The 21,813-nt window shown below is 41.4% G+C and overlaps 1 protein-coding gene across 5 annotated transcripts in view; it reads left to right on the top strand.

Annotated features, from left to right (window-relative positions):
- Asph (aspartate beta-hydroxylase) overlaps positions 1–21,813 on the top strand; it is a 251,777-nt gene that overhangs the window by 162,555 nt on the left and 67,409 nt on the right. For all 5 annotated transcript variants that reach the window (XM_029565628.1, XM_029565630.1, XM_029565627.1 and 2 more), the window contains 3 exons: positions 8,960–9,046; positions 16,431–16,581; positions 19,948–20,084. In XM_029565628.1, the coding sequence (XP_029421488.1) occupies positions 8,960–9,046; positions 16,431–16,581; positions 19,948–20,084 (375 nt within the window). The remainder of the gene's footprint in view (positions 1–8,959; positions 9,047–16,430; positions 16,582–19,947; positions 20,085–21,813) is intronic.

A 21,813-nucleotide genomic window follows, 5' to 3' on the forward strand; every position in this document is an offset into this window, starting at 1 on the left:
AAAGAAGAAATTAAAAGACAATAAAATATTTATCAGTTCTACCAAGGAACATGTTACCACCGGTTTTAATTCCATAGCACCTCAGTGCTGAAATAAGAAGCTAGTTAGTCTAGTACCCAGGACTATTACTGTGCGATGAACTGACAGAGTAAAATATTTATCAGTTCTACCAAGGAACATGTTACCACCGGTTTTAATTCCATAGCACCTCAGTGCTGAAATAAGAAGCTAGTTAGTCTAGTACCCAGGACTATTACTGTGCGATGAACTGACAGAGGCTTAGAGTTCTTGCTTAGGGGAAGCTCATGAACTCATTTTCCAGGTGACAGTTCTGCTTTGTCATTTGAGATACTCCCATTTCTTTCCAGCTATTACAGTTTTTGAAAGCGAATGAATTCACATTAAATTGCAGTGTTTTGTTCCCTTGGACATATTCATGTAATTATCAATCCCCAAATATTTATTATACTATAGTTAGGATCTTTACTTAATCATTTGCTTTTTTATCTTGGAAAATTCTTTCTCTTTGTACTTAAATTTAGAGTCTGAAGTGGTCATTATCTGTCATACGGTTTTCTGTCAAGTGGATATTGGCATCAAAAAAGGGGGGTATGAATAAAGGAAATGTGTAAGTAAATAATACTAATTAAAACATACAAATTAGGAACTGAAATGGGAAACATTTGCACTTCTTGTGGGTTTATTGGAAATGTACCAATACAAAAATGGTCTCTGTGAGCAGCATTAGCCAAGATTCCACAGCTGGGGTTTGGCCAACCCTGTTCACCAGTTGATAAAAACAGAGAGTAGACACAGTATTTACTGTGCCTAAATTTTTTCGGATAAAACAGTTCTGCATTTGTCTTACTTAATTTGTTGAAGCAAAACCACCTATGTGTTTTGGAGAATTTGCATTTGTTAATGGAAACAAAGCCAGAATCCTACTCCCCTCTTCATTTTGTTCCCGTCGCAGCCTCTCTATGAGGTGCTGTGTGTGAACATGCAGGATGCTGAGGGCACAGGTGACTTCTGGGATAAAACACAAATGAAGGGCTTTAGAGGAGTTTTCTGTGGTTATAATGAATGACAAAGATGGTCTCAGTTATTAAGGAGCTTATAAGTCAAGGGGACATAAAAGTGCTGGCGCCTTGCACAGGGTGTTCTCTAGTCTTGCTCATTTGGAGAAATTATGCTGTTTCCTCAAGGAGCTGCACGTCTGTAACAGGGTAAATAAGGGAGGAAGCAGCCACAGCCACATTCACAGCTCTGTTTCTGAGACAACAGGGAGCTGGGTTATGACTGAACCATCAACATGATTAAGTCTTTTTTTTTTTTTTTTTTTTGGTCTTTTTGAGGTTGTTTTTATAGCATGTATTTTCAAAGGATACGCTAGAGCACTGAGGTCCATGCTGAAGTGTCCAGCAGCTAGCCCAGCCTCATCTGTATCTCACATTCAAATTCCGCACCTTGGGAAACCCTGTGATTATATGATCAGATCACATTTGGATCATCAGTTTTTTAAAGCTTTAAGAAATTTATTTATTATTTGTTTATTTATTTATTTATTTATTTATTTAGTGTGGGCGGTGCACTCATTCCATAGCATGTGAAAGTCAAAGAACATTTTATTTGTTTATTTATTTATTTATTTAGTGTGGGGGGTGCACTCATTCCATAGCATGTGAAAGTCAAAGAACATTTGTGGGAGTTGATTCTCTCCTTCCATCATGTGTGTCTTGGGGACTGAACTCTGGTCATCAGGCTTAGCTACAAGTGCTTTAATTCACTGAGCTATCACACAGGTTCTGAATCATCAAACTTTAATATGTGGGGACTGGAGAGATGGCTCAGCAGTTAAGAACACTTGCTGCTCTTTTAGAGGACTCAAGTTTGGTTTCCAACACCCATGTTCACTGTTGCACAACTGCTTCTAACTTCAGTTCCAAGAGATCTGACACCCTCTTCTGGCACCTGCATATATGGTACACACATGAGTACACATACACACACACACACACACATATACACACACAGGTACACATAAAATAAATTTACATGCATGGTGGTTCACGCCTTTAATCCCAGCACTCAGGAGGCAGAGGCAGGCAGATCGCTGTGAGTTTGAGTTCAGCATGGTCTACATAGCAAGTTCCAACCCAGCTGGGGCTACAGGGAGACCCTGTCTCAAAAACACCAAAATAATTAATAATTAATAATACTAATAATAATTACTACTTAAAACTCCTCTCTATCACCCAAAGGATTTTAACTGAATGCTGAAATATAGTCACTTAGTTTTTGAAATCATTTATTATTATGGTATTATAAGTGAAAGTATTTAAAGGGGGAGACTGTTTGCACCCTCCCTGTTTTGGCTTTTAAGGTAAGAGGTGGGTGGTTGGTAGTAAGGAAAAATCACAAAACCAGAATAAAGTTAATACGTGAAAGGTCACACCGTAGGCTCTAAATCATGCTATGAATTCAATTACGTCCACGTCCTTGCAGGAAGAACAAGAGAAACAAGCAGACTAGAATATTGGTGATATTCAGCAGGACGGCTTTCTGTACCAAGTCCACGGAGAGACATTGTGCTATAGATCTGGGTGTGACCACTGGTTTCTGCAGTTCATTTGCATGTTATATCAGAAGATTCTCTAGCACTGCCCATTGGCCTCTCTCCAAAACAGTGTGGCCCAGGCACAATCTCTCCAATAAATGTCTCTATCCAAGTAAACTATATTGAAGAATGGACCATTTCTAGGCAACTCATCATAAACATGGTGTGCTTTTTTTTTTTTTTTTTTTTTTTTGGTTTTTTTGATTCAGGGTTTCCCTGTAGCTCCAGCTGGCCTGGAACCTGGAACTCACTACGTAGACCAGGCTAGAGGCCTGGAACTCACAGAGATCCATCTGCCTCTGCCTCCCAAGTGCTGGGACTAAAGGCATGTGCCACCTCACCCAGCTTATGGTGTAGTGTTTTAATAGAATAAGTTTTGAGCAGCAGTGCTAGTCGCTATCAAAGCTCTTGCAGAAAGGAAACTGACTAAAAACAAACACATTGACATTGCAGCTAACTCATATGAAAGCAGGTCTGATAGTTCTCTGGGACAGCCACTCAGCCTTGTCTTGAGGTGATCCCAAGGATGCCTGGGGATACAAAATAGTCCACCACTTTTACCACCTTAGTGGTGCCAAAGAGGAGCAATGTGCTTTGTCAAATTTATTATGAATACTGGCATTCCTCTATTTTAAATCTGGCCATGGTACATTTAGCACAGTGGCAAGGAAAATTGCTTTGACAATTAAAGTGTTGGATATGAAGTAGGCTGAAAGTATTCCAGCAAAAGATGCAACTTCTGATCCCTGACTTACTGTGTTACTTAGGTAAAAGATCTTTCAAATGTGATTAAGTTAATGATCTAGAGCTAGAGATTATGTTGGATTATCCATTTGGGCCCTAAGTGTTTCCTTACAAGAAGAAAACTTGATGTAGATGAAATAGAAGATGGCTCGTACAGAGACGAGAAGGCAAAGTGGAGATAGGAGTAACATGGTCACAAGTCAAGAGACATTGAGAAGAGGGGCTGGTGAGATGGTTGATAGCACTTGCAGCCAAGCCTGACAACCTGAGTTTGATCCCTGGGTGGTGGAAGAAGAGAAAAGACAGACAGACAGACACACACACACACACGCACACACACACACGCACAAATAAACAAACAAATGAATAAATGTAAAAAAAAGAAACATTGGCAAAATAAAAAGAGTGGGTCTTTTCGAGAAAGCATGGCCTTACCAGCATCTTTATCTCAGTACAAAAACAGTAATTTTGGACATAATGTTTCCCCTGAACTGAAAGAGAATTTATTTTAACCTCCAAATTTGTGGCAACCTGCTACTGTATTCATAGGAAATTAGTGCATACTTTGGTACTGGGCAGAAAGTGGGTGTGGCAAATACCTAAAACTGTAGAAACACCTTTGGCATTGGTTAAGGTGGAGAGACTGGAAGAATTTTGAGGTGCATGGTAGTATATGAGGTACATGCATTTGAAATACCTGAATTGCCTTAAGTAAACTTGGTTGAACTATGAATGTTAAGGTGCCTCTAGTGAGGGCTCAAGTAGCAGTGAGGGTCATAGCAGACAAAATATTTTTTATCTTGCACAATACATTTAGCATCATGAAGAAATGGGGCAGAATATGGATATTGAAGGCCATTCCCAGCAAGTAGTCACATGGAAATGAGAGGTGTCCTATTGAAAACTAGAGGAAAGTTAGCTCGTGTTCATGTGGCAGAAAGCATTCTGGATGGGCATACAGAAAGCATTTCTAAGTGACGAATCTGAGTGTTCAGCTAAGGAGATTTCCACACAAAGTATTGATGGTACAGTCTATTTTCTCTGTGCTGTTCGTAGTAAAAATGCAAGAAAAGAGATAGATTGAAGGAGAAATTATTGAGGGGAAAAAGAGCCAGTATTTGATTATACGGATTTCAAATTGTAAAATGAGAGAATTCATTGTTAGGGAAGTGTTCTCTGGCGGGAAGTTCAAAGTAGAGCAAGACAGCTTTTCCTGGGACGTCTAGATGTGCAGGTCTTGGATCCATTGAACCATCTCAGTGGGAGTCAAGATAGAGAAGAGATTGTCTGGGAGGGGTCTGAGGATGAGCCTCTTGCCTAGAGGTGTAGGTCTTTATGACCACCCATAACAAACTTAAAGAGTTCGGAGAATTTATAGGATGAGCCAGGTGTGGTGGTGCATGCCTTTAATCTCAGTCCTGTAGAGGAAGAAGCAGGCAGATCTATGTGAGATGGAGGTCAGTCTGGTCTGCATAGGGAGTTCCAAGCTAGCTGGTGCTACAAGGAGACCCTGTCTCAAATAAATTTAAATAAATAAATAAATGAATAAATAAATAAATAAATAAAATAAAATAAATTTTAAAACACTTTAAAAAAGTATATAGGAACACAGGTACCACCAGTTTGGATAGGAAACAAAAATGACAAACCCCCAAAACAGGCTGATAAAACTATGAGTAGCAGACTTACATCATCCTTTCAATAGAAAGCAAGGAAAGGTCCAAGATCAGATCTTTGGATGCACAGGTCAGAGACAAGGAGAAGAGAACCAGGCCTCAACCATGGAGGATCACTTCCAATCCTTGGAGCCCAATGGAGTTTGCCTGGCTGGATTTTAGAATCACTGGTTCCTGTGTTCCTTCCATTTTCTCCTTTATTGAACAGGAATACCCATAAATGTGATCCTATACTTATCCTGTTTTAGAAGCAGATAACCTGTTTTCTAGCTTCAGGGATTTTGCTTTAGGGCAGAGTTCTCATACTTGATCTAGCTGACTTTAGTACTAAGATTTGGGACTTTGAAGCTGATGAGACTTAAGTGAGATTTTAGACTTGAGTAGATGCTACAGGGGTTTCAAATTTGAGGGATATTGGAATACAATGAATATGTGTTGCATGTGGAAAGGCATGAATCTTTTTTTAAATTTATTATTTTTATTTTATGTGTATGGGTGTATTGCCTGCATGCAGGTAAGTGCACCCATGTCGTGCAATGCCCAAGGAGGTCAGAAGAGGCTGTCGGATCCCCTGGGACTAGAGTTACAGACAACTGTTAGCTGCCATGTGGGTGCTGGGATTCGAACCCAGGTCTTGTGCAAGAACAACCAGTGTTCTTAACCTCTGAGCGATCTCTCCAGCCCTGAAAGACATGAATCTTTAGAGATAGAAAGGACACTCTAGGAGAATGAAAAATGACCTCCTAAAAGAAATATTTACAGGCTGGGCATGGTAGTACATGCCTTTGATCTCATCACTGGGGCGGCAGAGGCAGGCGGATCTCTGTGAGTTTGAGGCCAGCTTAGTCTACATAGTAAGCTTCAGGCCAGCTGGGGCTACAAGCAGACCGTATCTCAAAACCAAAAAAAAGAAAAAAAGAGAGCGAGAGAGAGAGAAAGAGAGAGATGTTTATTAATCTTAGGATGAGTAAATGTTACCTTCTTTAGAATGAGAGGCTATCTAGGTGTGTTTAAGATAAAGATGTTGCAAAAACATACTGCCATGAATTATTTGGAAGGAACCAGAATGTGTCTTTATTTGAGAGAGAGAAACAGAAACTTGCTCCAGACAGAAGAAAGGACAAATATACATAAAAGAAAATAATGTGAAGATGAAGGAAGAGATTATGGCCTCAAGCCAAGGAATGCTGGTGGTTTCAGGAGCTAGGTTGGCAGGAACAGATCCTTTTCTGGAGAGTCTAGATGTAGACGCAGCCTTGTCGGCAGCTTGGTTTTAGCTCAGTATAACTGATTTCGGAATTCTGTTCTCCAGAATCCTGACAACAATCACTTACATTGCTTTAAGCCATGAAAGTCATAGTAATTTGTTACATTATCTACAGGAAACTAATATAAACTATATTTATAAAGAACCATACAGAAAAAAGACACAGCCTGAATCCTTTGCCACTCCTTAAAATCATTCACAAAAAAAGGACATAGCAGTTTTAAAAATTAATATTGTAAGAGAGACAGTCTATCTTAAATAGTGACGTGTTTATTTCTAGCAATGAGTATAACTTGGAGAATGTTTCTGGCTTGGTTTATCACTGCATCCAAATTTTCAATCTCATTCCATTAAGCTGCCTATTGATCAGGTAAGAGATGGAATGGCTCCCATTGTCTTGTCCCCCACCATAACAGCTAACATGGCTCAATATTTTCTATACCCTCCGTAGCGTCCGCAAGCCCCTTAACGTATAGTATCTGTAGTGGTTTGAATGAGAGATGTTCCCCATAGACTCAAGTATTTGAACACTTTGCTCCCAGCTGGTGGTGCTATTTGAGGAGATTAGGGAATCGTCAGGAGGTTTAGACTTACTGGAGGAAGTATGTCACTGGGGGCGGGCTTTGAGAAATCATAGCCTCACCCCACTTCTGGTTCTCTCTCTCTCCTTCATATTTGTGACTGAAGATGTGAGTGCTCGGCTTTCAGCTCTTGCCACCGTGCCTGCCACTTGCTGCCATGCCTCCCCGTTATTATGAACTCTTTATCCCTCTGGAACCATAAGCCCAAATAAACTCTTCCTTCTACAAGTTGCCTTATTATGGTATTTCATTACAGCAACAGAAAAGTAACTAATACATTTTATATTTAACCTATGGTAACCTCACAAAGAAGTCAGGTACTATTTTCTACTCCATTTTACTGATGACCACCTGAGGCACAGTTTTAAGTAACTTGACCTGAGTTACACACCTTGTAAATATTGCCATCCAGACTCAGCACAGTCATCTGGCTCTGGAGCTGATACTTGTAACCACTATGCTGTACATTTTCATCCACTCCCTCAGCATCACTTGTGGGTGTGTGAAAGGGAAGAGGAAACTGACTTCTTTGATAATAAAGACTTGAAAGAATGAAGAAAACTTTAACGTGGATGCTGCATTAGTCAAGAACTCTTTTAGAAGTAGGTACAAAGTGATTTGGGTAGTACTTTACAGCCTGCCTTACACAGCCATGTTTGTGAGATAAATTTTGTTGTATTAAAAAAAAGCTTCAGTAAATATCAGAACATATAAATCACAGTGAGCTTGCATTTACATGTAGAATGAATTTTCCAGTTTATAGAGAGCATGTGAGGTTAACTTGGAAAACAAACAAGAAAACAAACAAGAAAACAAACAATCTGAATCCCATGAATGTATATTCTTGACCCATAGTGTATACTAGTCAGCTTTCCATCACTGTGATAAATGCCTAGTGATATCAGCCTAGGAGGACAGGTTTATTTTGGCTCAGATTTCAGAGGGTTTGGTTTCATGGTTCTTGGTCCATTGCTTTTGGCCTTGTGGCAAGGTGGAACGTCATGGTAGGCAGCCTGGGCTGGTCAAGCTGCTCCTCTCCTGATGTCCAAGAAACAGAGAGAAAGGAAGAGAGAGATCAAGGTCCCAGTTCTCCACTTCAAGGCACATCCTCCTAATGATGTAACTTCCTTTCTCTAAGCCCAGTCTTGTAAAAGTTCCACTATTTTGTAACAGTACCACCAGCTGGAGACCGACCTTCAGCACCTGCTGTTTGGAGGACATTTAACATCCAGAGCCCATCATGCTGCCACCTACTGAAGCCAGGAGACACTTCTTTCACACTGTGGGATAGAGGGAGGTGGAGAAACGCTTCTCCTCAGTGCCAGGCCCCCAGCAAGTTGTCCTGTTGCAAACTTCCATTTCTTTTCATGCAGTATGGTCAGAGGTCTATGAAATATGCTGAGGCATCATCCTAAGAGCTCATATAAACTTTGAGAAGGTTTGTATGCCACAGAGGCAGCCAGATGCGCCAAACCAACCTTGGCTTCCACCAGTGCCAGGATGGAGTGGCCCTTCTTGCTTATTCTTCATCCTTTTCACAGATGTTTCAGAGCTTCAATGAAATACCTCATTCCCTCTGAAGGACTGAAGGCATCCGCCCCCCACATATAATCTAAGTATGCTCATTACAAAAACGTTAGGACTGTGCATATTTAGAAAAAAATTCAGTATCTTCAACAAAAACATTCTGCATCATTGTCAGTATGCAGTGTTTTACAAATTAAGATATGAGCACTGGGTTTGGTGGTGCCTGCACCACCACACCTGCCTTTAATCTAGAGGCAGAGCCAGGTGGATCTCTGTGAGATTGAGGCCAGCCTGGTCTACCTTGCCAATTCTAGGCCCGCTGGGGCTACAGGGAGACCCAGTTTCAAAAAAGAAAAAAAAAATTCTCATTTTCAAGTTTATGTTTGTTACCCAATACAGCTTGTTTTTCTTTAAAAAAAAAAAAGAAAACAAGTAAATATGCTTAAATTCAAAAAGATTCTTACAGAGTCCCTTGGTGACTATTAAATAACAAAACTAGATAGCATTATACGTTAGGATGTATTTATGAAACTGTGTCTTTCAACAGGGGAAAATTGAGGAAGCAGTAAGTGCATTTGAAGAATTAGTTCGAAAGTACCCTCAGAGTCCACGAGCAAGATTCGGGAAAGCACAGGTATTCCTGAGCCGTCTCATCAGAACTTTCCTGCTGTTCATGTGTTCTCTGTGACCAGATTTTCTACTCTCTCATGGTTTCATCTTTTCTGTTCCATCTCTAATTTCTTTTCAGCCAGTTTCCTAAGTATATTTGTAAACCCAGGAAAGAACTATCATTTTAAACAATACTGCGGTGCATACAGATGACTTGTCTGAGTTTGCAAAGAAAATAAAGGAGCACCTTTGTCACCGATTCTCATCACTCCTGCCCCCTATTCCATCTGAGTTACCACATGGTTTTCATTTCAGGCTCCTCAGAGCCTTTAGACTCTGCTGTGTAACTAGAAATTGTATGTCTCTGCCTTAGAGAAACCTTTCAAAAATGTGACATGGAAGGTGCTGTTTCTTTTACTTGACTCATTTCTTACCAGCCCCCTGCTGCCATCCCCTTCTCCCCCCCCCCCATCTCCTTTTCTGGGGTTCTTAATCTTACAACTCTTGTCATGAGGCTGGTGGCACTCACCTGTAACTAACTGCATGAACCCTCCTGTGCTGGGAATATCTGTTCGGTATTTGTTTTAGGAGATAGTCAAATGTCGCCATGAAAGAGGACACAAAATGTGGCTCAGGATAAAGCAGTTTATTGTATTCTTGACCGAAAGATAAGAAGCTGGCAGCCCATGCAGTGCCACATGGGAAAGATGCTGGTAACAGAAGACCAGAGGAGCCGGGAAGCTTTAGTGTGGTCTTTGAGGGAGCTTCCATGAGAAAGGCAGGGTAGGCCGGGGTAAACACTTTAGGGCTACCTAGTTTGACTTGGCCTGTCTTGGGCTACAGAAATGGTTTCTAGTTGCTGAGTATTGGGTCCTGGGATAACTGAGACAGGGATGGTGCCTTCTGTGTATAGGAACAGGCAGAGGAAGTCTGGCTCTAGGCTTCCTTGCTCTGTCAGATGGTTAGCCCTAGAGATTGTCTAGGATGTCAATTGTCATAGTGAATAGACAACTTAAAAATATTTCCAGTATAAGGAACAACTGAGTGTCTCTGTCCTTGTGGATCTCATATCTTAGGGAATTTTTTAAAATTACTTATTCTAAAGATATGTGGTATAAGCCCACTATGTGTCCACCACTGCTGGACACTGGAGGCAGGTCCATCAAGAAAACGTACTTACTTACAAAGCTCCGGTACGAAGGAAAGACATTGCATATGACATGTAAGTACCAAGCCTATATTTGTTATTGTTGAGTGCAAGGAGAATTAAAAGAAATCAGGGAACAGCCATTGGACACGTGAGGGGCCAGCATGATGAAAAGAGTGACAGAGACAGGTCTCACCAAGGAGGTAACATCTGAGCCAAGCCTTGGAGATTTTTATAAACAAACATCTTAAATCTTATAAGACATTAAAGTGTATTAAATCATATTACCTAATAATGCATGCCATGAGGGAAAGAAAAGAAGGCAGCGGAATTCTAGGAGCATAGCTGCTAAGAGTCTTGGTTGCAGGTGATGTGATTGAAGGTGACAGAACAGACAGCATTTTAGATAAGGTGGTCAGAAAGGGCTTTCTTGGGAGGGGACAAGTGGCTGAGGTGTGACAAGGTCATAGAAGGAGCTGTCTAGGTGGAGGGAACAGCAAGACAAAGGCCATGATGCAGGGCAACAATTTTGGCATAAGAAGCTGGAATAGAAAGAATGGCATGCTGCATGCACGGGACAGACAGGGAGGCCAGCACTACCTCACGTCTCCTATTCTCTGTGCCCTGGGAAGTCTTTGGAGGGGGTTGCCCATGCGTGTGGCTGTCTGATTGCTTTTGTAAAGATTGCTGTGGTTACCAGGTGGAGAATGGGTAATGAGAGCAGAAGCAGATGCACAAAGAGACGGCTTCCTTAGTGTATACAAGAGGTGCTGGTGGCATGCACTGTGGCCATGGCCATGGAGAGGGCACAGGGCTTGGTGAGGATTAGATGAAAAGGTCAGAGAAAGAATTTGCAGAACTTGCAGAATTTGTTGTGAACTGCTAAGGAAAGAATAATGCCAGTTATTGACCAGGCAGAACACGTTTGGAGAGAGGCTGAAATCATGAGTTCATTTCTCATCTTAAGTTTGCAGTTTGCTATGGTTATTAAATAAATATTCAAGTGGACATGCCAAGTACACCTCTAGATTTATAGAATTTGGAACATAAGAGTAAAAGCCAGAGCTGATATACAAATGTGTCTGACAATAAAGCTCCTACAGTTTTCCTTGGGAGGAAGTGGGGAAGATGATCAGTCCCACTGGGAAACAATACAGAAATTAGCAGACCAAGGAAGAGCAAGACAGCATTCCCCTGGAGAGGTCCATACAGGAACTTGTGCATGACCCTCACAGGTAATAACACACTACAGAGAAAGCAGTTATATCTTGCTCTGAGCTGAAAACGGCAGCTATTTGAGACCCAGGTGCTTAGATTTATCCTATCCTATTAATTTATATTAATTAAATTTTTATAAATCAAATTTGTGAAACAACTAATATGATTACATTCCTCTCGTCCTTGACACAGACCAGCTTGTAGTACATAGCAACCATATGATTTTTGAAAACTAATTTAGCCTGTGATCCTCTAACATTAGGAAACTACATTGCTATCCAGAGAGAATGTTTGTTACCAAAAAAAAATCCTGCCTGTTCTGATAGCTGATGTGTTTTGTCACTAATACTAAGCCCCTTGATTAAGGAAATCCCATCAACTAGACAGAAAATGGCTGTACAAATATTAATTATGGCACAAAGTTTTTGTACTTTGAAAGGTTTTTTGTATATGTCTTCTTAATTGTGGGTACCAAAGACTAAATAAATGCATGCCTTTGGTACATGGTGATTTCTGTGCATACAGCCTTCTTTCACAGAAGGAATTTGAGATTTAGGCCTCAGGCAGTATTTTTTATCTCTTAGCTATTATGCTACAGATGTTATTGATATTAACACTAATGTGGCATAAAACAAAAGTTACTGTGGTAAATTAGATTTTAATAGAGTAATTTAAAGGAAACTTTAAATTCACAAGAACTTTAAAAATTGAAAGAAATCAATAGAGGATGGATTTTTGTTAGGAGGAATAAAGTATGAGTTTTCCTATTCTCAGCACATTAAATAGTTTCTTTGAAATCTTTCAACAAATGTGAAAAAGTCAACATCAAGTGAAATATAAACTAGTGTATTTTTTAAAATATATTTCTTTATTTTTATTTTGTGTGTGTATCTTGCCTGCATATATGTAATTGCACCATGTGATTGCCGTGCCTATGGAGGCCAAAAGAGGGCATCAGATTTTAAGTACCACTGACAACATCTGAGTCTTGGATCACTGTGAAAATCAATTCCGAACAAATTCCCTTAAACATTGGACACAAAAGTTTTAATTGTAAACTGAGTTCACTTCATTGTCTTTCTCAGTTAGCAGCTCTGAGGCACGAAGCAATGCATCTCCTAGGAAGCTTGAGTGACTTAGTCTGTCCACAGAAGGCTGTGTGACATTGACGTGCTATAGAAAATGTTCACCCTTAGCCTTGCTTGTGTGCTTTGTAGATGCAAATTCACTCTGTACAATTCCAGTTTCTAAATAAATGCTGACAGTTTCATTCAGCCGATTTTTTAATTTTTATTTATTTTTTATTTTTTGAGTGCTTTGCCTGCCTGCATGTACAAAGTGCACCCATATCATGCAATGCCTGTGGAGGCCAGAAGAGGGCATTGTATCCCCAGAACTGGAGTTTTGGATGGTTGTTAGTCACCATGTTGGTGCCAGGAACTGAACCTAGGTTCTCTGCAAGAGCAGCCTGTGCCCCTAACCACTGAGCCATTTCTCCAGCACCTCATTCAACTGATTTTAAGAGAATCATCTTATATTTTAATATTTCTTATTCTAAAATTTATAAAACCTTTATACTTGGTTAAAATGAAGGACCAAGGGGGCTTGAGAAAGGGACAGGCACGCAGAGTATGTCATCCTTCTCTCTTTTCAGTATGAGCTTAAAGAACATCATTTGTCTGTCTAAAGGATTACTGAGGTAGTAGGCATTTGCTCTTCTGCTAACTTTGCAGAGACCTCGGTTCCCAGATCTGTTCCCAGTAGCTTTGCTGACTCTAGGTGGAGAGGCTATACTTGGTGGTCAGTAGCATTCTCTCAGTTCAGGGACACTGTTTCTATTCAGTTATCTATCAGTGTTTATGATCTAAGAAATTAACTCACCGTAGCCAAACTCCCACAAAGCTGGTGGCTAAGCAGAAAGGCAGGCTATGAATATACAATGATACTTCTGGTCCTGGTAGGTGAGTCTGTTCTGGGCGACCAGTGTGGATTTGAAAAGTTAATGAAAAGTCTGATATGTATTTCCACAAGGATGAATTTCCATTTTCTAATCTTAGAGATGTTTTTCTTACCAAATTTTCCTTCCTTTGTTCAGTCTGTCCATATCTGTCTACTACTTCTGTTCTAGCCCTCATCATCCTAAGAGCCTTCCCATAATGAATACATGGTAAAATGTTATTTTATTGATGTGCTGTTTTCTAAAAAAAAAACCAAAAACAAACCTTTCTCACAAATGTCTTTATCTATTGATGTTGGTTCTTACAAATTCTTTGCTGTATGAAGGAAGATATGAATATTTTCTGACCAGGTCCTCAAACTTGGTTCATCAGTCCAGCTTCATGTTAAATAGGTAAAAATGTTTATATATTCTGATGTTAAAATTTTACATACTACTTTCAGCATCAAACTGACATCATTTTTTCTTAAATGCTAATCTTTAAATTAAAACCTGTTATATCTGATGAGCTATTGATAATCACCTTACGCATTCTCCCCTATTTTCCTGCCCCCATATTATTTTATTCCCTATTCTCAATCTCCAGTTGAGAATCTTGGGCACTTCTTTAGAAAAATAGAAGTGTGCAGAGAATCTCCACATGATCTCACAATTGCACTAATACCCTGTGTCCCTGTGCTCTGCCTCGCCTCCCATTGGCAGGGATCAACTACCCATCTCCTTCCCTTCTCACCTGCTAGAAGACTTCCGTGTGGTTGTTGTGTCCTCTCCTTTGCCATCAGATTTCCTTTCTCTGCTGTGGCTTTTGCATAAACTTAGAAACATGGTATATCATCTCTCATCCTGAAGGTCTCTCCCTTACAAATTTCATTGCTCCTGTTCACAACTAAACCACTCTCCTCCTACCCCTCCCCACCCCAGTTCTCTTGACCCTACTCCATCCCAGTGTTCAGCCCTAACACTCCCATGGAAACAATGCTGCCAGGACCACTGAGACTCTGCGAGTTGTGTGTTCTCTCCTTAGTTCTCCTCTGGCCCAACCTCATGGTCACTTGGCTTCCTCTAAGCAGTCCACATGGCTTCTAGGGCACTACTATTTGGTTATTTTCTTCTTATCTCACTCATTCTTTACCCTATTTGCTCATCTTCCTATATCTTCCTCAAAATCTAATGATTTTGAAAACATTAGAGAATTTTAGGATCCAGTTCTCAGGCTTCAAATACGATGTCCATCCTTAACAGCACTGACCTTTCCCTAAGCTCTACACTCAGAACTGCATTTCTGAGTCCATATCAGTACTTGGCATTTGGGTTTACTATAGCCAAGACTGAGCTCCTGATTCCCTGCCTGTCCTAGACCTGATTCTGTCCTTTAACTGCCATTTCCAGGGGATGACAGTTCTGTCAGCTATCACTTAAGCCAAACCATAAATCCATTGGTGGTTTCTCTCTCTTTCTTTCTCTCACATCCTACATTTAGAATATCACAGTTTGCTTTCTGTTGCTGTGATAAACACTGACCAAGAACAAATTGGGGAGGGGAAGGTTTATTTGGCTTTCAGGTTACAGTCCGTCATCAAGGGAAACCAAGGTAGGAAGCTGGAGGCAGGAGCTGAAGCAGAGACCCCAGAAGAATGCTCCTTACTGGCTTGCTCCTACCTCATGTTTACCTACCTTTTTTTATTAACTACCATTTTTATACAGCCCAGGCCCACCTGCCCAGGAATGGCACTGGCACGGTAGGCTGGATCCTCTTACATCGTACTTGCCAGCAAGAAAGTGCCTTCAGGCCAGTGTGATGGAGGAAATACCTCAGCTGAGGTTCCCTCTTCCCAGGTGACACTAGTTTATGTCGTGTTGACAAAAACTAGCCAGCACTCAGCATCTGTAAATCTTTTGACCCTGACCTTCAAGATGAACCCACAAAATGTCATCTCTTCCTATCACCACATCATGGCTGTATTGACCCAAGCAACTGACATCCCAGGCCTATCTTTGTGTTATGGCATCCTGCCTGGGTTCCCTGCATCTGATCTTCCCTCAGCCTCTTCTCACTGCTGTTGCTAGCATGATCCCTTCAGTCTCTTCAAGGCAGACATCAGGTCATGTGCAAAAAGTAAGGACCTTTCTATGTCACTGAGTGGTTCAGGTTTCTCAGTGGCTTACCAGGCCCTGCATCACCTGAGGGCACCACTGGCTCCTTCTCCTCTCTACTCTGCCAGCCTTTCCTCTGTTCCTCACTCTTGGAGAGCCACAGCCCTTGCTGTTCTCTATGCCTGGAGACCTGGAGACCTCTTCTCCTGTATCATAACCTATTCCCCTATTCAGACCCTTTCTGACTGTCCTGATTACACCAGTGACTTTGCCATAGCCCAGCATACTTCAGCCATCAGACACATGATATCCTTGTTTGTATTTGTCATTTTGCTCTTTCCTAGGTGAAATAAAATGAGAAAAGGGCTCAGTCCATTTAGTATGCCACATGCACAGAACAGCGTCTTACCCCAGAAAAAAGCTGTGGAATGAATGAACGAATGAATGAATGAATGAACAGATAAATGAAAGAACACAGACTGTGGGCTAGAGTCCTGTCTGTATAATATTCTCTGGTATTATTATTTATTATTTTATGTGTATGAGTATATTGCCTGCATATGTCTAAGTGCACCCATGTCGTGCAGTGCCCCAGGAGGTCAGAAGAGAGTGTTGGATCCTGTGGAACTGGAGTTACAGACAGTTGTTAGCCATCATGTGGGTGCTGGGAATCAAACCCAGGTCCTCTGCAGGAGCAGACAGTGCTCTCAGCCATTGAGCCATCTCTCCAGCCCTTTCTCTTATATTATGATGCCAATCCCCATCAGCCCCATTGAGTATTATTTTATCTTGTAATCTTTCTCATCCATAAATCAGCAAGCCTTTCTTCATGTTAATGTAGTTGTCTTGTTTCCTTTCGTTTATATCCCTTGATAGAGAAAAGATTAATCTCTTCTTTTAAAAGCATGTCTAAAAGCTAACTTTTCATGAATCTCTGGGGAAATACCAAGCGTAGAGGTCATAGACACTGATCTGGCTGGGGGCTTCCTCTAGAGTGAAGATGACTTGGCTGAGAAGAAGAGGAGCAACGAGGTTCTGCGCAGGGCCATCGAGACCTACCAGGAGGCAGCCAACCTGCCCGATGCACCCCTAGACTTGGTGAGACTGAGTTTGAAGCGGAGGTCAGAGCGACAGCAGTTTCTAGGTGAGAAGCAGTAGGTGCTAACTCAGTAGCAGATGGTGTGTGTCTGCCTTGAAGGGCAGGAAGGACATGCATTCTCAGAAAGTCAAGGTGCCTAGTAAGAAACTTGGGCTTTACAACTAATTTCTGGTAACTTATCTGTCTTAGACAGACTATTGCTAAACGTAATCCCAACCTCAGTAAATTTCTGTGGATGTGCATGATATGTGTGTGCATGTGTGTGCATGTTGGGTTGTCAGAGGACAGCTTAAATACCATTCCTCCTTTTGTTTTGAGACAAGGTCTCTCACTGGTCCAGAGCTCATCACGTAGGCTAGGCTGGCTGGCCTACAAGCCCCAGGGATCACTGGGATTACAAGTGTGCACCACCACACCTGGCTTTTTAGTTGGATTCTGGGAATCAAACTCAGGTCCTTGTGCTTGTGAGACAAACAGTGTATTGACTGAGCTATTCTGTAGCCCCTAACCTTAGTAATTACAAAGGTGCAGATAACATTTTTAAACGTCCTTACCCCCTACTATTTTTTAGGTGAGAAAAATAGAATGTTGAGACTTTGCGCACTTTGTATAAAGAATTGTCGGTAATAAATGGATAGACATAGAATCAAATCCCTCCCCATGTTGCCATGCCTTTGCATTTTTAATGCTACCTTGCTCATTCTCCAAAGTTGAAGTCATTAGCAGAATCTTTTTTGGGGGGGGGTTGTGTTTTACCTGCATATATGTAATTGTACCATGTGTATGCAGTGCCCACAGAGGCCAGAGAAGGCACCAGATCCTCTGGGACTGGAGTTATAGACAGTTGTTAGCCACCATGCAGGTGCTGGGAACCCAATCCTGGTTCTCTGCAAGAGCAGTCAGTGCTCTTAACTGCTGAGCCATCTCTCCAGCCCCCCAACATTCCTTTTTAAAAATGACTCTGCTGGGGGATGGAGAGATGGCTCAGCAGTTAAGAGCACTGACTGCTCTTGCAGAGGACCCGGGTTCGATTCCCAGCACCCACATAGTGGCTAACAACCATCTGTAACTCCAGTTCCAGGGAATCCGACGCCTTCGTCTGAGCTCCACGGACATTACACGATATGGGTGCACTTACACACATGCAGGCAATACACTTATACACATAAAGTAAAAATAAAACATAATTTTTTTTGAAAAAAGGGAATGTTGGGAGTTCCAGTCACTCCAACATTTTCACCTAAAAAATGTGAACCTCTACCAAAGAAAATGCTAGAAAATACATTTTTAATTATAAAATAAATTTACAAACCCTCTGGGAAGAAGAGCCTAAAGCATGCTCTCAACTGACCCAGTGCCAGACTGGCCCTTGGCTGACTTTGCTTGACCCATGCTTGTGACTCTTTCCTTAACATGTGGCAAGGAGGGGAGATCAAGCCTCATGACAGAGGCTGTGCAGTTACACAGGTGGATTCTCATACCACTTCAAGGAGGGTCTGGCAGGTCAGAACTCCACTCACCCTTTTATCAGTTTTCTGAGGAATGGCGTGCAGGATGATTGTGTCACTTTTGTAGATGATCAAAAGTGGGATAGGAGTAGAGCCCAAGTCTGATTAAAACACTGATAAATGCTCAGTTGGCTCCTGTTTGGAAAGTCCGGTCCTGGGGAAAGCTTTGAGCACAGACAGGGCTGAAGATACTGGGCTGGACCACACGGGGGCAACCTAAGCACTCACCAGGAAAGAATCCACATTGATAATGCCTTGGCTCCCACAGGGCTTTGCTTAGCACCACTTGCTGATTCTGTCTTTACCAACATTTTGGGGTGGGGAGATAGCTCAGCTAGTGAAGCGTGTGCTATGCAAACATGAGAAACTGAGTTTGATCTCCAGAACCCACATGGAAATAAAAAAGCCAGTCCTGGTGATGCAGAGACCAGCCAACCTCTGGGGCTACCAGGCCAAGCTAGCATAGAACCTACTCACTGACCCCAGGCCAGAGAGAGAGCTTGTCTCAAAAACAAAAAGCAAACAAATAATTATTAAGAAGAAGAAGAAGAAAAGGAGGCAGATAGCTCCTGAGGAACAGCACCCAAAGTGGTTGTCTCTTGTACTCCACATGCAAACACACACACACACACACACACACACACACACACACACACGCTATTCATCGTGAATTTTTACATTAATTTTTAAAGGTTTTATTAAAATATTCAACTCCGAATTGTCGTGCTTGCCTTGCCTCCCAGCCCTAGGAGAAGTCTGCCTGGGAAGATAGCTAAACTCTCAAACCCCAGTCTGCCAAAGGGAGAAAGAAGCAAGATCACATGAGGAGGCTCTGAGGCAACTGGGCAGAAGATTTTGGAGTGGCAGGGAGTTCAAGTTGGCTCACAGTAGAACTGGGGTCCTGATGACAGAGTGGAAGAGACAGGCATCAGGCACTTTCTTCTACACTGATTTCATCTTTAAAGGCGTTCAGAGGCAGAAGGAAGGCGTGAGCCTAGGTGGGCAGGCAGTGAGTCAGACGTGCACAGAAAAGCAACACTGATTTGTTGGAGAGGGAATGACTAGCTGAGCAAACGACCCTGGGGTTCTGATTCAATAGGATTGGCTAACAATGGGGCACAGGCCTGGGTCTGCCAGACAGGTTGTTAGTGAGGTAGATGGCCGCAGTCCCTGACTGGCCCCTTTGAACTACTATTCCCCTTGTAGGTAGCTAAACCCTTTAGGGTAGTTTTTTGCATATGTCGGTCTTATTTAGTGCATTTTTTCCTAAATAGTTTGTGTTTACAATTGTGACAAAAAGTAATGTCGATAGGCCCAGACACTTCCATCCAAAAGCCGGAAAAGCGAACAGAAACTGGGGTTGCACTGTAGCCTGTTGTCCACCAGAGGCTCCCATAACACTGGAAGATGTCGCCTCTGCCCTGCAACTGCATCATTTCCTAGAGACAAGTACCCCTTAGTGGAGATGGCATCTGCAGTGAGGCGCCATCCCATGTCCTTGGCACCTGTCCAAGTTGTATACAGAGTGCTTAATTCAAAGTCAGAGTTTTCATCATCTAACCTCTATAATTTTGAAGCTAATTGACCAAAATTATTTCAGAAAACATTTCTATAAGGAATTGATAATTGACACTTTCAGAAGAGGGAATTTAATATAAAAATATAAATGTGGATGATTCAGAAAATCAGCATCTTTAAAATGTTGTCATTGATATTACATTTAGTATCTACATAGAGCAATTACTGATACCATTATAACTATTATATCCTACTAAGTACTTAATAGTCCATTAATAGAAAAGGTCAGATAAGCTGGTTTCAGGCTCTGTTAAATGTGGTTTATATCCTCAATACAAAGGAAAACATATTTTCACTTCTGTTCTCTTTTCATCCCCAAAATCAGGTCACATGAGAGGCTCCCTGCTTACCCTCCAGAGATTAGTTCAACTGTTTCCTAGTGACACTTCCTTAAAAAACGACCTTGGAGTGGGATACCTCCTGTTGGGAGATAATGATGGTGCCAAGAAGGTTTATGAAGAGGTAAGCACTGCCACGCTGAGTTTTCTTGCATGGTAAGTTCAAATACTGCTTTGCAAATTACAAGTAAGATGTACAGTGTTTTGTTCACTTTATCTTCAGTTAAATGGTGTGTAAGTATTATTATGGTAAATATATTCTGGACTCTGTTTTCACATTTCTTTTTCTTTTTCTTCCTTTTTTTACCCCACCCCCACCCCCGTGGAGCCAGGATGTCACACTATAACACAGGCTACCCTCAAACTCCAACAATATTCCTGCTTCAGCCTTCCAAGGGCCACCATGCCCAATTTTTCCTATTTTTTGTGTCTTTATTGGTGAATAGCCATTGTACAGTGATAGGTCTCATAAAGCCAGTTCAAGGGTCATGTACTTTGACCATGAATGTCTGCCCACCCCCAATCTTGACTGGAGTATTTTAAACTTAACATATTAAATTTCAAGTGCTATTGTGATTTTTTTTTAAAGCTTCTTATTTATCATAGAGAATTTTCTAAGGGTTTTCTTTGTGATTGTAACAGAACAGTTTCTGTCAATATAAAATGTAATCTTTTCTGTTTTTGCAGTGTGGGCCTATCACATATAAGCAGTAGATTGTGCCCTTTTCAAAAGGGCATTGCCTTTTTGATCCTCTGGCCAGGATGGCTTTCAAAGGATATCTACCTTATAATGAACATTTTAATAGGTAACTTGTAAGTCACAAGTAACTATAAAAGCTAGAAAACTGGATCCTTTAGGCAATGAGGGAATTTATTTGGTACAGAACAAACAGGATGTTAAATGAACTTTGAAGCAAGAGAAAGTTAATGTCTCTGTAAAAAAGATGGCCATGTTTCCCTGTTATTCTTTAATTTAGGGCACTGGATCAATGGTTTTCAAGCTGCTGCCGTTTACATCAAATGCTTCTACTATGTGTTAGCCATATTAGCAGATAGATCCCTTGTATTTTGAAAGTGCAGTCAACAGCAGCAATTTCATCCCAGTCTAGAGACTAGGTCCACTCACAAAGTGGTGCTTGCCTCTGTTTATTGCTGTTGCTGTTTAATTGAGAAGTCATTGAATTTTGAAACTCTTGTTGTTTTTACCCTTGTCATTTTTATATTTTCTGAGAGAGCAGAAATTTGACCCTGGCTTTTTATGGTATCATATCTGCACAGGGTGGACTAAGCTTACAGCATTGCAAATGTGTACCATCTATTAAAGACCTGTTCCAGGATTTAAGATAATTCCATGTAGGAAATGGTACTTGCTAATGGCACTAGCATCCCTGTCTTGCAGAGGTTGGTTAAGAGAAACATCATGTGTCTCAGTGACTCAGGGCCTTGTGAATATAAGAGTGATTAAACCATGTCAGAAAACTCCGTTATTCTACCCGTGTGAGAGCCATAGACACGGAAGTATAGTGACCTTCCCTACTTGCATGTGTTCTCCCTCCCTCCCTTCTTCCCTTCTCTCCTTGTGAAAGTCCTGTTTCCCTTTCCTCTCTCACTGCCTCCTTCAGTCTAAAGAGCCCAGTAAAGTGTTGGCTGAATGCCAAACACACCAGAGGGTACAGCAGGATGTGAAGACATGCCAGCATCCAACCTGTGGTGTATTTGTCCTTGCTTACCTTTTAAAAATCTTCCTTGAATGCCTGCATCTCTTTTGCCTGACACCATCTGAGATAGGTGAAGCATTTTACTTCACGTCAGAAAATAAAACTGACCTGCTGTTGCTTATGCCTTTCAGACCC

Source organism: Nannospalax galili, unplaced genomic scaffold (genome assembly GCF_000622305.1).
Source record: "Nannospalax galili isolate Female #2095 unplaced genomic scaffold, S.galili_v1.0 scaffold397, whole genome shotgun sequence".
NCBI lineage: Eukaryota > Metazoa > Chordata > Mammalia > Rodentia > Spalacidae > Nannospalax > Nannospalax galili.